At 54.0% G+C, this 14,239-nt stretch overlaps 1 protein-coding gene across 9 annotated transcripts in view; it reads right to left on the bottom strand.

The window, feature by feature from the left end:
• Positions 1-3,583: 3,583 nt before the first annotated feature.
• The window catches only part of IQSEC1 (IQ motif and Sec7 domain ArfGEF 1), a 395,060-nt gene continuing 384,404 nt past the window's right edge, over positions 3,584-14,239 (bottom strand). For 5 of the 9 annotated variants that reach the window (XM_030802084.1, XM_030802088.1, XM_030802086.1 and 2 more), the window contains 2 exons: positions 9,088-9,137; positions 3,584-7,849 (listed from right to left, as the gene is read on the bottom strand). In XM_030802084.1, coding sequence (XP_030657944.1) covers positions 7,307-7,849; positions 9,088-9,137 — 593 coding nt within the window. In that variant the 3' untranslated portion in view covers positions 3,584-7,306. Of the gene's footprint in view, positions 7,850-7,903; positions 8,440-9,087; positions 9,138-14,239 lie in introns of those variants that run through there. The other 4 variants (XM_030802089.1, XM_030802092.1, XM_030802090.1 and 1 more) reach the window with 3 other exon arrangements.

The raw sequence follows: 14,239 nt of genomic DNA, 5'->3' as shown, positions 1-14,239 counted from the left end.
TCAGATTTAATTGGAACACTTTAATGTGGAGGTGGGGGTGGGGTGTGGTTAGGAATAATAGACAAGGAAGAAAAGCTTTCCCTGAGGGCCTTGAAAGTCCTGAAGCTCCATGTTAGAAATGAGGGTGGGCGACCTTCACCCCATGCCTGCAAGCAGCAGCCCTCAGGTCTTTATCACAGGCCTGTTCTGGGCTGAGCGGTGAGATGGGGTCTCTTGAAAAGTGGGCACTGAACTGAATGCACTGAGCTAAGAGGCATCTCAGGGGACACCTGGCCTCCAGCAGCACCAAAAGAGGGTCCATGGTCATTTCAGGAACTCAGCACTGTGGTCGAACCATGGTGTCCCCCTCTCCGGGCTCCAGTCCTTGCCAGAATCACCAACTCTGTCAGAAACTCGATTATTTCTTTCCGTTTGTTCCTTGTTCACCAACACAACACTATCTGCATGGCAACACCTTATGGGACATCTGTAAGGTGGAATGTTATGCAGACATTATAAATTGTTGAGTCTTCCACTGCCTCATCACAGTGGATTAAGGGAAAAAGAATAGCATTTACGCACACACTGTTACTAAACTGTATTCTGTAGAATGCACAGGCTATCGTTCAGGGATTTATTCATATATGCACACCATCTTTTCCAAAGGCTCTAAAAGGTCCAGCAGAAAGAAACGCATTGAACTGCATGCAATGCATCGTTCCCTAGAGGTGTGTGACCAATGACACTTTCCATGTGGGGCACCAAGCAACACTGACAGTACTGTTTGGGAAGCACTTCAGAGATGTAAACTAGGTGACTGAGAAATATGTATGGAGGGACGATGGAAGAACAGTTGGCCACATACTCAATTATATGTGATTTGAGGTAGTGAGATTGTGGGGACATTTTTTTTCCTGTTTTTCATCAATCTATTCTCACTAGATTTACTACATGTTAAAAGACACTCGACATAAGTTAAAACACAATGTTTAAAAGCCTCCGACCACTGCCCCAATTTTTACTTAACAAGGCATATGCCAGCGGGCCCCAGCCCACGTTCCTGGGCCCTGATCTCATGTTGCCGCCACATGGTGTTCATGCATTGTAGCACATTTCCTGCTGTGCTCCCTAAGGCATTCACTTAGGAAATCCACTGTTCTCCATGTTGGAATTACAGCGTGTACAAAGACAGACACTGTCTTGACTTTTTGACCTTTACTGTCAAAGGACAGGCATGAACAGTAACAAAACAGTCAAGGCTGGTATGGCTGGAATGTGAGGGGAATGTGACTGTTGAGGGGCAGGCAGGGGCCACGTGAAGGATGGGATTTCTTTCCTCCTAAGGGCAACAGGAAATCACCGATAGGGCTTTAAGCAGGAGCACCTTAAAAAAATGACTCCATGGCTAGGCAGCTGGGTGTAGTGGCTCATGGCTGTAATGTCAGCACTCTGGGAGGCCAAGGTGGGAGGATGGCTTGAGCTCAGGAGTTCGAGATCAGCCTGGGCAACATAGTGAGACCCCCGTCTCTACAAACAACACTAGTCAGGTATGGTGGTACGCCCCTGTAGTCACAGCTACTCCGGAGGCTGAAGTGGGAGGATCACAGGAGGTCAGGCCTGCAGTGAGTCGTGATTGCACCACCACACTCCAGCTTTGGCAACAGAGCAAGACCCCTGTGGGGAATAGACAGGGGTCCCCCCAGGAAGGCCAGTGCCAAGGAAGGGAGCTCTAGTCCAGGAGAGAGACATGAGGGCCTGCAGTGGGGTGAAACGTGAAGAGACTCAGATGGATTCCAGAAGAAGCAGGAGGCACAAATCAAGAGAGTTCAGGGAAAGATGGACGGGACACCAGGGAGAAGGTCACAAGCAACCCCAGGTCCCGGTTTAAACAAGTCAATGGTAATGTCATTTGCCAACACAGGGAACAGAGGAGAGGACCAGGTCTCCGCTGAATGGGGCTATACAATGAAGAACATGGTCATGGAGGGCTTGCAGGGCTGGGCTGTCAGAAACACTAAGGGGACATGGGTGCCCAGAGTAGAGGTCTGGGCTGGAGAGAACATGTGGAAGCCAGGGGCATGGAGAAGGTGGACTGAAACCGTGGGGCTTGCGTGAGGGTGCCTCAGGAGAGGGGAAAGGGAGGAAGAGGGCTTGGCTTTGACCTAAGCCACACACGAGCTCCATGGAGGAGGACTGGCCTGCACAGGAGACTGTGAAGGAGTCTCCAGAGAGCAGAAAGGGCACATGGCCCAGAGGTGCCCGGGAACCAGCATTTCGAGGCAGGCACGAACAGAGTCACAGCTGCCGTGGGGTCAGGTGAAGCTAAACATGTTCCTGGGATTCGGTGGCCCAGAAGTCATGTGCAGCCAGGGAGGAGGAAGAACTATGATCTCAAGGTCTGAGTCAGGTGTCTCCCAGTCAGACTTCTCAGTGTCAAGGGAAGTGGGGGGGATGAGCAAACCAGTTTCCATATATTTTTTAATTATGTCAATGATCGGTACCCTCAAAGACCAGCTGCTGCTGGTGGTGTGACCTGAACCCCTGCCTCTTCCAACCATCCATTCATTTTCAGCTAGATGCATGCTGACAAGCCCAGTCTTGGGGCTGTCACTGGACACACAGAGGCGGATCATGCAGCTCACAATCTCAGGGCAGGGGGAGACAAACACAATCCCCAGAAGATCACCTCCTTGGAGCCCTGGCCTAGCTCACCTACCTCCAGGAGCTCCTGGGCTATAGATCTGCATCGTAAAATCAAACCCTGAGGCAGAACCGGGTATTTAAGGGAATTTTTGTACCCAGCTTCTCTTGAAGGGCCCCTGGTCTGTAAAAGGGATGGACTTCCAGTTGCAGAAATAGGCATTGTGCAAGGCACTTGTGTGTGTGCACTGAAATGGCTGGTTTCCTGGTTTAGTCTGGATGAGCCAGTAGCGGCTATGAATGAGACTGGAAGAGGGGGGCCCATGTGAGAACATCTTTCAATCAGAATGTGCTGTACGGAGGGAGGGCCAGAGCTCATTTTAGTCACCAAAATTAACTTTTTTTGTTGTCCACTAGTTAGATCTGCCAGTTCATTTTATCCCATGCAGTGAAACTTTAAGGTGGTGTTCTCAGGAATTATGTTTGGCCAGGAAAGGAGAAATCGTAGAAGCCAATTACATCTTCACAGGCCTCTTCCTTCCAGGAGAATGACTTTACCATCTTGGCCTTTGCACATGACATTAGCCATGGAAACGCAGGCTGCTCTGACCTCATGTCATCATCCATCTTTACTGGAGACTGGGCCACTGGGTATTTTGTTTTTCCCTAAGTCATAACCAGTGTACCTCAACGCTTAATAGAATTCATCCCCTCTAACTTCATGAAAGGACCACCACTTGTTGAAAGTTGCTAGAAATTACAAATACCTTTGAAACCTTCTATTGGTTTTGATGTGTCCCTTTATTTTAAATTTTGTATCAGTGTCCTCAAAGTCAAGTCAGTCCAATGTCTTCAAGGAAAGTGAGTGCCCAGAATCACAAGGAACGCGGAAACTCATCAGTTGGAGATCTGGGTCTGGCTAACAGGGCAACTTCTGGACTTTTCAGAAAAAGTGAGAATCCGAGAGTTTCAAAGGATTTATTTGATTTCCCCACATGATCACAACCATGGTTTTACATTGATAGTCTGTTACCACTGACAAACAGAATGCAGGTGAAAACGAACGCACTCCTTTCCTCCCAGAGGTACACAGTGGGGGTGCCAGGCTTCTTGTGAGGGAAGTGTCCCTTGAAGTCTCTGAACAGTCTGGGGATTCAGGACCTGATTCTAATTGCTTCAAACAATTTGGAGGCAAAAGATATCTCCCAAGAGGAGACGCATGCTGTCTGCCATCTCAATGTGACTGCACATAGAAGGGCAACGCAGATGCGTCTGAATGGAGGGCAGGCCTCCTCCCCCTTGTCCTGTGCTCGGCACCCCCACCTCACCCTGCTCAGTGTTGCAATGCTGCCTTGACTATTGTTGTTATATAAAATACAAATGCACTCGTTTCTCAGGCAGGAAGGGTGATGATATTTTACAAGGAGAACTGTAAGACTGTGCGTGCTTACCTGTGGGCACAGAGCTTCCCGTGGAGCTGAGTCAACATCCAGCATCAGCTGTGAACATCTGCTGTCTTTTCAGCTCATTAAGAAAAACAAGAGGCTCCTGCCGCATGCAGCGTGTGAGGGAAAGATCACTCTGCACTGGATGCTGAAGACATTTTTAAGCAAGATGTGCACATCACATTAGGATGAACTTTATTTTTACATTGTTGTACAATTCATTGGTAAACTTAAAAAAATACAAATACATGATTTGACTGTTGTCCCAGAAAAGACTTTTGTCACATTGCCAGCTGTTTCCCTCAGCATCTCCTGTTCCTGTCAGCAATTCTGTATGTAACTGCAATAATTTGTGTGACTTGAGAAAGGTATGCCAAGGGCGTCCTCACAGTGAGAAGGGACCAGGCAGACATCCTGGGGCTCTCGGCCTCCTCCTGCCTCCCCTCCCGCAGGATGTGATGACAGGACCCCAAAGCTATGGCTGTGACAGGTGGGGGATCTAAAGGGGACAGTCCCATGAAAGACACGGGGACACCAGCTCACTGGGAGCTTTTGCTTCCCAAACAAAGTGTGGGCAGCATGACTCCAGCCTCTGGAACCCAACAATGTATCTTCCACAAACTTTTGATAAGCTTGCAAATGAAACAGGATGAAACCTTACTAGCCTGAAGGAACAGACTTGAGTGCGGCTGGAAACCCCGGGAGGGGCTCAGTGGGCCCAGGCCTGCTGCCCAGCACAGCTCCAGGACACACCGAGGACAGTGCCCGAGGCGGTGGAGATTGCAGGATGGCGATGGAGAGGGAGAGTTTTCTGAAAGCCCCTCCTGGGGTTCACTGTCTGTTCCTATTAGTGCTACCCTTCAGAAAGAGCAATTCTGTGCCAAACAGCCTGAATCTTTTCTGGAACAACCTAAAAGTTACAGTTAGACTCTCCTCTCGGCACAGAAGAGGGTGAGAGAAGCTGACATACTCAATATGTGATCGCTTTACTTCAACGATGTGTTTACAGTCACACCAATACATTTTGCAAATGCACAATACGCAGAGCGCAGCCTCACAGCTGACGCCAGATGACATGCAGCAGTCTAACGCTTCCAGGTCAGAACCTCCTCCTCAAAATTGTGAGACAGTGCTTTGGGGAGCCTGGCTTTTAAAAGACCCAAGAATTGAGGAGTCGGGGACACCAGGGCGCTTCCCCGACAGCCCAGCCTGGACCCAATCACAGGCTCCCATGCTGTTTCTTTCTGAGCAGACACCAAAGAAAGAAATGCCACGCCAATGGGAGGACACAGGTGGGCAGGTAAAAGTCACACTTATTTTTAAAAAGGCTAAACTCTAGATTGCTCTCTGTGGAGATTAACAAAGTGCTTGGTTTGCAGATTTGCTGGTACGGTGATCTCAATGATATGACCGAGGGGAGGGATGTGAGGAGGGAAATAGGCAAAACCCCGGCCAGCCAGCCAGCCAAGGTGACACACAGCCAGAGGGGGCTCCCCTCTCCTCCTGCTGTCCGGCCACGGCTCACCACGCTGTCCACTGAGCACGCGGCCCCGTGGCCCGCAGAGTCAGGCGTGAGCTTCGCCCTTTCTGAAAGGGCCTCCGCCTGGGCAGGCGCCGGGGGGCAGTCCTCGGGTCCCATGGCTTAGGAGCACAGCACTGACGGCTGCAGTGGCTCGAAAGGCTGAAACTACAAAGTATGGCCCGTGGGTGACTCAGGCACAGACCCGCCGCGTGCAGGTCTGGCCCCGGGGAGCGCATGGTGTCACCACAACACAGAAGCGACAAGAGCACAGCTGAGAGTCATGTGATGCCCTGGCAGCTCACTGGACCATGGGAAGGCAGCGGGGGCTCCGCCGGGCACTCGTCGGCTGGGATCACACGGGCCACGGTGATGACACAGGGGTTCTGCTAGCACATGGCTACATGGAATTACGATGATCACTGCTACCACTCAGAAAACAAAACAGGAAACACACACACTGCCCTGGGTTGCTAAACGCTAAAGTCAACCTTCAGGTTCGAGAGTGGTTCCTGATGAAAACACTCTCTGAGGGCTTCAGCCTGGTGTGGGTTGGAGGCGGGATGAGGAAGTTATGGTGTTGGGGAGACGAGGATGAGAGCTGGTCACTTTCATGTTGGAGATGAACACTTCTGCCGTGTATGGGCCCCTCTTGGAGGACTCTGAATGAGTGTGCATTAAATCATATGCGCATAAAAGAAACATGGATCATGGAGATTCACAGTTATCGCAGCCATTAAAGTGTCTAAGAATCTGTGTAACCAATGTCCTAAGACAACCAGCTCGTAACCAGCTGTCCTGAGTTGCTACTGTAGAGTGTACTGCAGTTTAGCTATTTGCTTACCTGAAATAACAGAGCATTATAATACTATTTATGATAGTATTCTGTTAATAAAATAAGGATTTATACAAAGCAATACTGGACTTTTTAAACAGTTAGATGCTATGTTACTTGGCACAGTTAGTAATGATTGTGTAAAGATTTTAGCCAGTCCTAGAGGGACTTCTTTGTATGAAAATATGAAGTATCTGAATTTGTTCCTAGCATTTAGGGTTTGGTCTATTGTCTCACACACCCAGCTAAGGTACTGTCTTCCTATTAGGTAAGTGGAGCTCCTTGTAGGTGGGTATTGCTAATGTTGTGGACTGAAACGCCTGCCTTTCACACACAAGTACTACCTATACAGTATATATATATATATTTATATATTTATATATTTATATTATATAAAGTTTACTTACGTATTTTCATCAACCATATCAGGTCTACTTAATTTTTTGCCCATTGTCAGTAAAAGAGCAATAATGCAGCAAGTTTTGGGGTTTGTTTTGTCTGTTTTTGTATCTCATTTCTTCGTTTTCTAGGTTGGGTTTTCATATGCATGTAAATTAGGGCACACGGAGCTGAGAGCTGAAGTGGGGGAGGCAGTTCAACATCTACTTGGCTGGTGGCACCGTTTCAAGGCTGATGGTGTCTGAGGCCCACCCATCCCTCAGACTGAGGTGAGTGGAGCCCAGGGTGCCAACGCTAAATGAAATCTGGGCCTTTGTTCCACACAACACCAGCCCTGTGGGCTCCTGGGGCTCCGGTTGGGCCGTGAGGGGCAGCGGGGAGAGATGGCAACAGAAGTGCCCCGGGTTTGGTGTGTGGCTGGCGACCCCCGGGCGTGCCCTGTGTGGTGTGCAGCTGTTTCAGGGAGCCTGGGACCCCTGCCCAGGCTGTCTACACAATTGTGCTGATGCCGCTGGGTTTGGCCTTGCTGCTGGTGGGGGGCGGTGGGGCAGGGGGCTGCCCATGGTGGTGCGCTGTGTGCCCCACATGGGCCGAGGGCAGCGGCGGGTGGCCATGGGCGTGGGCCCCGTAGGCTGAGTGGCCCCCGTGGGGGCCGTGGTGGTACTGGTGTGCGTGCTGGATGTGCTGGGGCGGGTGGTGGTGGTGGTGGTGGTGGTACGGCGGAGGGTTCTGCTGCATGTGGCAGTACTGGGTGTGATGCCCGTGCATGGGGGCCTGCGGCAGCCCCTCTGGGGGCCCCAGGTGGTGGCCAGCCACAGAGTGCTGCAGGTGAGGCAGGACCACCGGTGGGTGGGGGGGTGGGGGGGCTGGGGCTGAGGGCAGGTGGGCCTGGGGAGGGGGCTTCCCTCTCTTGCTCCCGAATAAGGAGCCCAGGAGGGAAGATGAGTTGGGCATAGTCTGGTGTGGGCGAGATGGACACTCTCGTGTTGATGTAGCTCTCCGGCGCATGTGAGGACTGCTAATGATGGACCCCTAAAAAGGAAATTCATAGAAATCAAAATTAAAAGATCTTCAAGCACTTAGGTCAGAATGATTTTTTTTTTTTTTTTTTTTAATGTAAAAATTCACCCACTGACTGCTAAGCTTTAGTTCAACTCACTGGCCAGAGGGTGGGGCTGAGTGAGGCTGGACTGGGCCCCACCTCCTCTCACTACAGTGCAGGGCAGCTGGGGGTTACTGGCCTTGACCAAAGTGGGGAGTGAGGGCAGGGGAGGGGCCCGCCTCTCTGACTGCCGCAGCAGAAGGACTTCCAGTCTCGTTTTGACAAGCACTTTGGCCCTGGCAGTAGCAGCCTGAGGTTTCAAATTGGAACCCCTAGGTTGGGGTGTCTGTGCTCTGTGTGTGGCGAGTGCAGAGGGGCTGATGTGCCTGGAGGAGGAGCCCTGCTCCTGCTGAAAACAGGGCCCTCAGCTCTCCTGGGACTGCTCAACTGGGCTGAGGGCATGTGCTCCGCCCATGTGGGTCCTGAGGTCTCGGGAGAGGTGGTGACAGGGACAGGTGGGGCTCAGAAATCTTGTCCTCTGGGAGAACGGGCTGCCTAGGCATTTCACTGCAGCTGCCTACTGCAAACCAAACAAGGAAAAAGAAGGTAACAGAAAAAGATCTGCAAGCTGAGGTAGAGATGTGAACAGTAATACAGAGATGGCCGGAGGATGAGTGAAACATGAAATCCACACTGAATCTCTCTCAAGACATTCCTCCTCCCACAAGCTAAGCAATTCCATGGTGTCCTGCCGCAGACACACAGCAATCAAACTCCAAGAAGAAAGCGATGAGGATGGGCGGACGTGGAAGTCAAGGGTTCAGCAAAAACATCCAACAGCAAGTGTGGAGGATGAGTGGGAGCCAGATGGCCGGTTGGGGGGTGGGGGGGTGCTGGAAGCTGGGGATGGTCAACCATGCTCAAGGACCACAGGTGATGGGATTAAGCAGAAACCAAAACACAAAATCCAGAACCACCCCCACTGTTCAGTCCAAAACAAGCGGTGGGAGGCATGGGTGTTTCTAGGCACAGAGGAGAAGCTGACATGCACAGGGTCCCAGGCAGGCAGGGGCGGGGAGTGGATGTCTGCGTCTGTGCAGTAGGGGAAGGAAGAGCAAAAAAAAAAAAAAACCAAACAAAAAAAAAAAAAACAGGACAACAGATATGAACCGAGGACTGGGGAAGGCAACACAGGACAGCCAGCTGGACAGAGGCGCTTCCTACTTACTTCCACATTGCTCTCTAGCGATCCCGCACTGCTGCGACGCCCTCGCTTCCCTGCCCAGAACATGCAATACCAGAAGTTAGACGCGGACATGAGGCTGGGGGCGCTGCCTGCCTGGCGCCACGCTGCTGCCACGGAGCCTGCACCCCTGCTGGGAGCAGGCACAGGTGCTGAGCCCACCTGCCCGCAGGAGCCAGGTGTGAGAGGTCGGAGGAGGGGCTCAGTGGGGAAGCCAGCAGCAGTGCAGGAATGAATTTTAAAAATGAAGTTTTCGAAAAGCAAAAAAAAAATTTTTTTTAAAACCAGCCCCAATTTTATACTCCTGGACCAGGAGTCTGTTGAGAGGGACCCTGGGGCTGAGGCATGTGTACAGGTGGGCCCGACACCCCCAACTAGTGTGTTCACCCCTGACTCGGGTGAATGGGGAGGGGTGAGGGCAGCTTCCACATAGCCGCAAACAGCATGGCAGGTCCTGCATGCCCACCTTCAGTGACTGCCATATATATGTGTATATCCACACACACACATATATGCCCCCACCTTCTTGGCAGGACGAGCACTGAGGGTGAAAAGGAAACAACTTCACATCCCCGCTTCCTCCCGGCTGCCTGCAGGAGCTCAGTTTTAGTTTGTGCAGTGCCCTGGCCAGGGGCAGGAGACGGTTGGGGGCTGCCAGAAACCACCTTCCAGCTTGGGATTCCTCTGCTTGGCACCACCCCCCAAAGGGGCCACAAAGCCTTCCCTAAGCCAGGAGGTCTCTGCCAGCATCTTCATCACGCCCCAGTGCAGGGCACACAGCAAGCACTCAGTGTGCGGGGTCCGTTAGAGCAAGGCCGGGTCTTCCTCTTGGCACCTAGGGCCCAGCCTGGCCCCCCCACCAGCCTCCACAGTCCCTCCTGAGGACTTCTCCGTGGATTTTTGAGGAACACCAAGCCTGGAGCATGACGGGCCCAGCCTTAGGGGCCTGGGCACTGGCCAGCTCTCTGGGAGTGGGGATGGGAACAGGGAGGGAGAAACAGCCCTCCCCACTTGGCATTCTAGAAGCTTCCATCTGGGCAGCATCACTATGTATTGAGCACCACGCTGGACATGTCAACCCTATAGGCGCCACTGTGTCCATATCAGAGAGGGGGACGCTGAGGCCCAGTTCTCACAGGCAGCAGGGTTCACACCCAGACCTGCTCACCCAGCCGCCTCTAACGCTGGATAACTTGGCCACGCTGCCTTCAGAGCTGGACCCTAGGCCGGGTTGGGCCCAGGAGCCTGGAAGAAGGAAGCAACTGCTGGGCCTCCCCACTGTGCCCCGTCCCCAGCCTCTGGGAAAGCTACTGCACCTCCCAGCTAGCCTAAGGCCACCAGCCAGTGGCAGGTGGAGGAAGTGCTGTGGGCTTTGAGCCTCCCTGTGCCATCTGAGTGTGCTGGGCTGTGCCTTGGCATGGCTTCGGCCTGGGCATCACAGCACAGACTCAGGAGAGTCCAGTCCCTCTGCCTTGCCTGCTAACCCCAAACCAGATGTCCAGGTGGGAGTTGGGGTTAGCAAACGGCTTTGGGTGGCTCGGGCTTGTGTGATGTGGCCCTCAGAGACCACTACTGGGAAAGGGCCACACGGCACATCAGGGAAAGAGGGCTTGACACCAGTTGCTGAAGACTAGGACAGCCAAGTAGGACCTTGGCCCTAATTCCCAGCCAGAAGGAAGAGGAGGCTCACATTTCCTCATTTTTCAGCCAGTGTGGGAAGAAGGGCTGACCTTCCTTCCCTTCCTGCCCAACACAGTGGTCCAGGGACATGGAGCAAAGTAGAGTCCAGCCTCCCAGGACACGGCCTCCCTCCTCCACCGCCCTCTTGGGTGGCCACAGCCATCAGACACTCAGGACATTGTGGCACCATGTGGAAATGTGGAGGGACAGAGCGCCACTGTCTCTAGGGTTTTCAAATCAGCTCTCTAGCCTACCCCTAACGCCTGGGACTCCTCTGGCTGACTAAAAACCAGGGCCAGAGGGGAGATGGCCTCCCCTGTCTGTATCTGGCAACTCCTTCTGGCTGGCCTATAGCTTCTGACAGGACCTGGGTCAGGCCTGAAGGCTGGGGTTGGGGGTCCACACAGTGTCCCCACCTGGAGTTGAACATGGCCCTCCTTACCCTGCCCAACTTGGGCGAACACTTAGGAGTTCTTTACCTGGCTGTTTTGGAGTGACGCTGAGTGTCTTACAATCTACTTTCTCAATGTCTCAGGTCAGCAAGAGATGCAAGGTGACCCCAGGGCTCCCTCTGTGCTGAGTCCTAGAGCCCTGTGCTCACAGGTACACCCACAACCATAACTGTCCACAGCCAGCTGTGCAGATATCCCATGTGTACGCAGCCTCCCACAGCTGCCCCGGTTCACAGGCTGATGAAGTCAGGCAGGCCAGAATAGTGGCTCACACCACACGCGTGCTGACCAGGTCAAGCCAGCCCTGGGCAGAGCCTGGAGGGACTTGGAACCATTTTTCTTGAAGGGCTCCCAGGATGGATCTTCACAACCTTTTCAGCTTCCTCAGAGTCAGGGCAGGGCATCATGTGGCAGTGCTCTCCTGCCCACCCAGGATCCTCGTCCTGTGACCCTCAACAATGCTGTGGCCGGGCTGGTGGCCTTGCTCAGTGTCAATGACCACAACAGAAATGATAGCTACGCACACTCGGCCGGCGCTGCCTGAGCCAGGCATGCCTGAAAGGCTTTCCATGCATCGACTCCCTCGCTGCAGCTGGGGAAACGGGCCCACAGGGTCTGACAGCTAGAGAGGGCAGGCGGAGGTGGGGGATGCGCTCAGGCTGTCTGATTCTGACATCTGCATGCTGCACCATGTCCTCTGCTGGGCCTGACATGGTGGGGAGGGATGTGGCCAGGGCAAGAGGAAGCACCACCCTCTCTGGGCCCTGGCCCGCTTCACACGTGGCAGGGCCGCTGCTCTGTCCACCCACCACCAGTGCCTGCCACTGCTCCCCTGTAACAGGACATGGAGACTACTGCAGGCAGTTCCTCTCCGTAAGGACTCAGAGCTGGGCAGCTTGGCCAGGGAGGGGCAGGAGGGCCGCTGGGGGCCACTGGTCAGTGTCCATCACCACTCAGCTGATCCCTGTTTCCACAGTCCTTGCTGGGTCCTTGGTCTTGGGTCACCAGGGCTCTTGTGCCGCTGGAATGAGCACCGGGTGGGGAGTCTTGGCCCAAGGAAGACCAGGGCTGAGATACCAGGCAATGCACTGCAGTGGGGCCGGTGCCAGCCCCCTTCCCTCTAACTCTTGGCACGACAGAGGCTTCTGCAGGCTCCTGAGGATGGGTTCCTTCAGGCACCATCTACGGCCACTTCATCAGTCCCCTGGCTTCATATCTGTGGTATGTCCTCCCTTGGATGGATGTCGAGTGCAGACCTGGGACAGGTGCTCTCAGGGTCTCCTGCTCCAGAAGCAGTGACGTGTCAAACATGGAGGGGACACTGTCCCGTGGGCTCACCTCTTCCACAGGCTCATCGTGGTGTTTCAGGCTCAGTGCTGTGAGGGCCGTGGTGAGTGAGGTGGGGCCATGCTGCTGCTGGGGAGCCTGCAGCAAGCCCCATCTGGTCCAGAGCACATCTGACCTCTCCTGCTGCCAGCCCTGCCCCTCCCCAGCAAGGCTGCCAGCACCCGCCTGTCCCGATGGGAGATCACAGGTGGCCTCTCCCCAGCCTGGGGCCTCGGCAGCTGCCTGGACTCCAACCCCACCTCACTTCACCCCCAACCCTCTCTGGGTACAGGGGGGTCCCTGAGATCTGTTCCTTTTGTTTCAATGGCAGGCCCAGGGCGGGGTCTCAGTCCCTATTGTCCTTCTGAGCTCAGAATTCCCAAATGACAACAGCAATCATCACACTACATGAAAGCAGCTGGCCCTGGGCCCACCCCTCACACAAACGTGGGCCCAGCACATGGCTGTCCAACCCCCAAGCTCTGGCAGAGGGTGGACAGCTGAGGTCCTGACCGCTGGGCCCTGGGGTGAATGGGGCTCAAGGGTTCTGGCAGAACCACTGCTGACTGAGAGGGGCTAAGGGGAGGGAGAGGGCAGGACCCGCCACACTGCACAAACTCAAACGGAGGCTCTGGCCCACAGCCTGCAGAGGCCCAAAGCAGTCCAGTGACATTTAGCTGTGTTTCACAAGGCCACTGGGAAAACCAGTGGTTCTCAACCAGGGGTGATTCCGTCCCCCAGGGGACACCTGGCAATTTCTGGAGACATCAGTAACTGTCATGACAGGGAAGATATTACTGGCAACCAGTAGTAGAGGCCAGGAATGCGAGTAAACATCTTGCCAAGCCCGGGATGGTCCCCCTGCAAGGAGTCACTTGGCCCAAAATGTCAATCAAGCCGAGGTTGAGAAGCCCTGGGTTCAACCCTCATGCTGGCAACTGGCAATGAATTTCTGATTTTTTTTACTATGGCAAATAATAATAATAATAATGACAAAACGAAAACAAAGGAAAAAATCCAACTTAAAAAAAGGGCAGACTCCAAACGGCCTGAGAGGGACTAAGCTGAGGGGAGGCAAGGCTGCTGACGGGCAGGTGCGGGAGGGAGTCCTGAGGCGGGGCAGGTGGGGCAGGCAACCCCAGGAGGGGGGTCTTCCCAAAACAGGCACACCAGGCTCCTGGGGCAGACCTGCGTGGGACAAGCTGGGCCACTGCAGCCCCAGGCAGTGCCCGGGGCCTCTCCCAGGAGAAGCTCACTGACTGGTGGACAGACTGTTCGGCCGAGGGTGGCTATGATACCCTCCCGTACGCTCCTTGAGCAGCAACACAGGCTGCAGCAGCACGAGCCGGCACCCACCGGTCAGCCCGTGCCTCTTGTCTCTCCTGCCCCATGAGGGAGAGCCTGGGCCACGGCTGCTGGCAAAAGCCCCTGAGCCTTGCTGCTCCCGGTGCCCCACCCCCATGTAGGCAGTTTCAGGGGTGCTGCTTGCTTGGGGGTTAAACAGCTGGCAGCAAATTAAACACACACAGAAACAAAGAAACAACCACAACATCACAGTTCCCACCAGGGCTTTCCCGGACCCCGCAGCCAGCCCTGGCCGCTGCTCAATGGCCTCTGGGCTGGACGAGGCCCGGGTTTCCCAGGAGAGGAGGCCCCGCAGGGAAAGCAAGACCAGGGAC

This window comes from Nomascus leucogenys, chromosome 21 (genome assembly GCF_006542625.1).
Source record: "Nomascus leucogenys isolate Asia chromosome 21, Asia_NLE_v1, whole genome shotgun sequence".
NCBI lineage: Eukaryota > Metazoa > Chordata > Mammalia > Primates > Hylobatidae > Nomascus > Nomascus leucogenys.
Note: the sequence above shows the minus strand (reverse complement) of the source record. Positions and strands in the feature narration are given on the sequence as shown.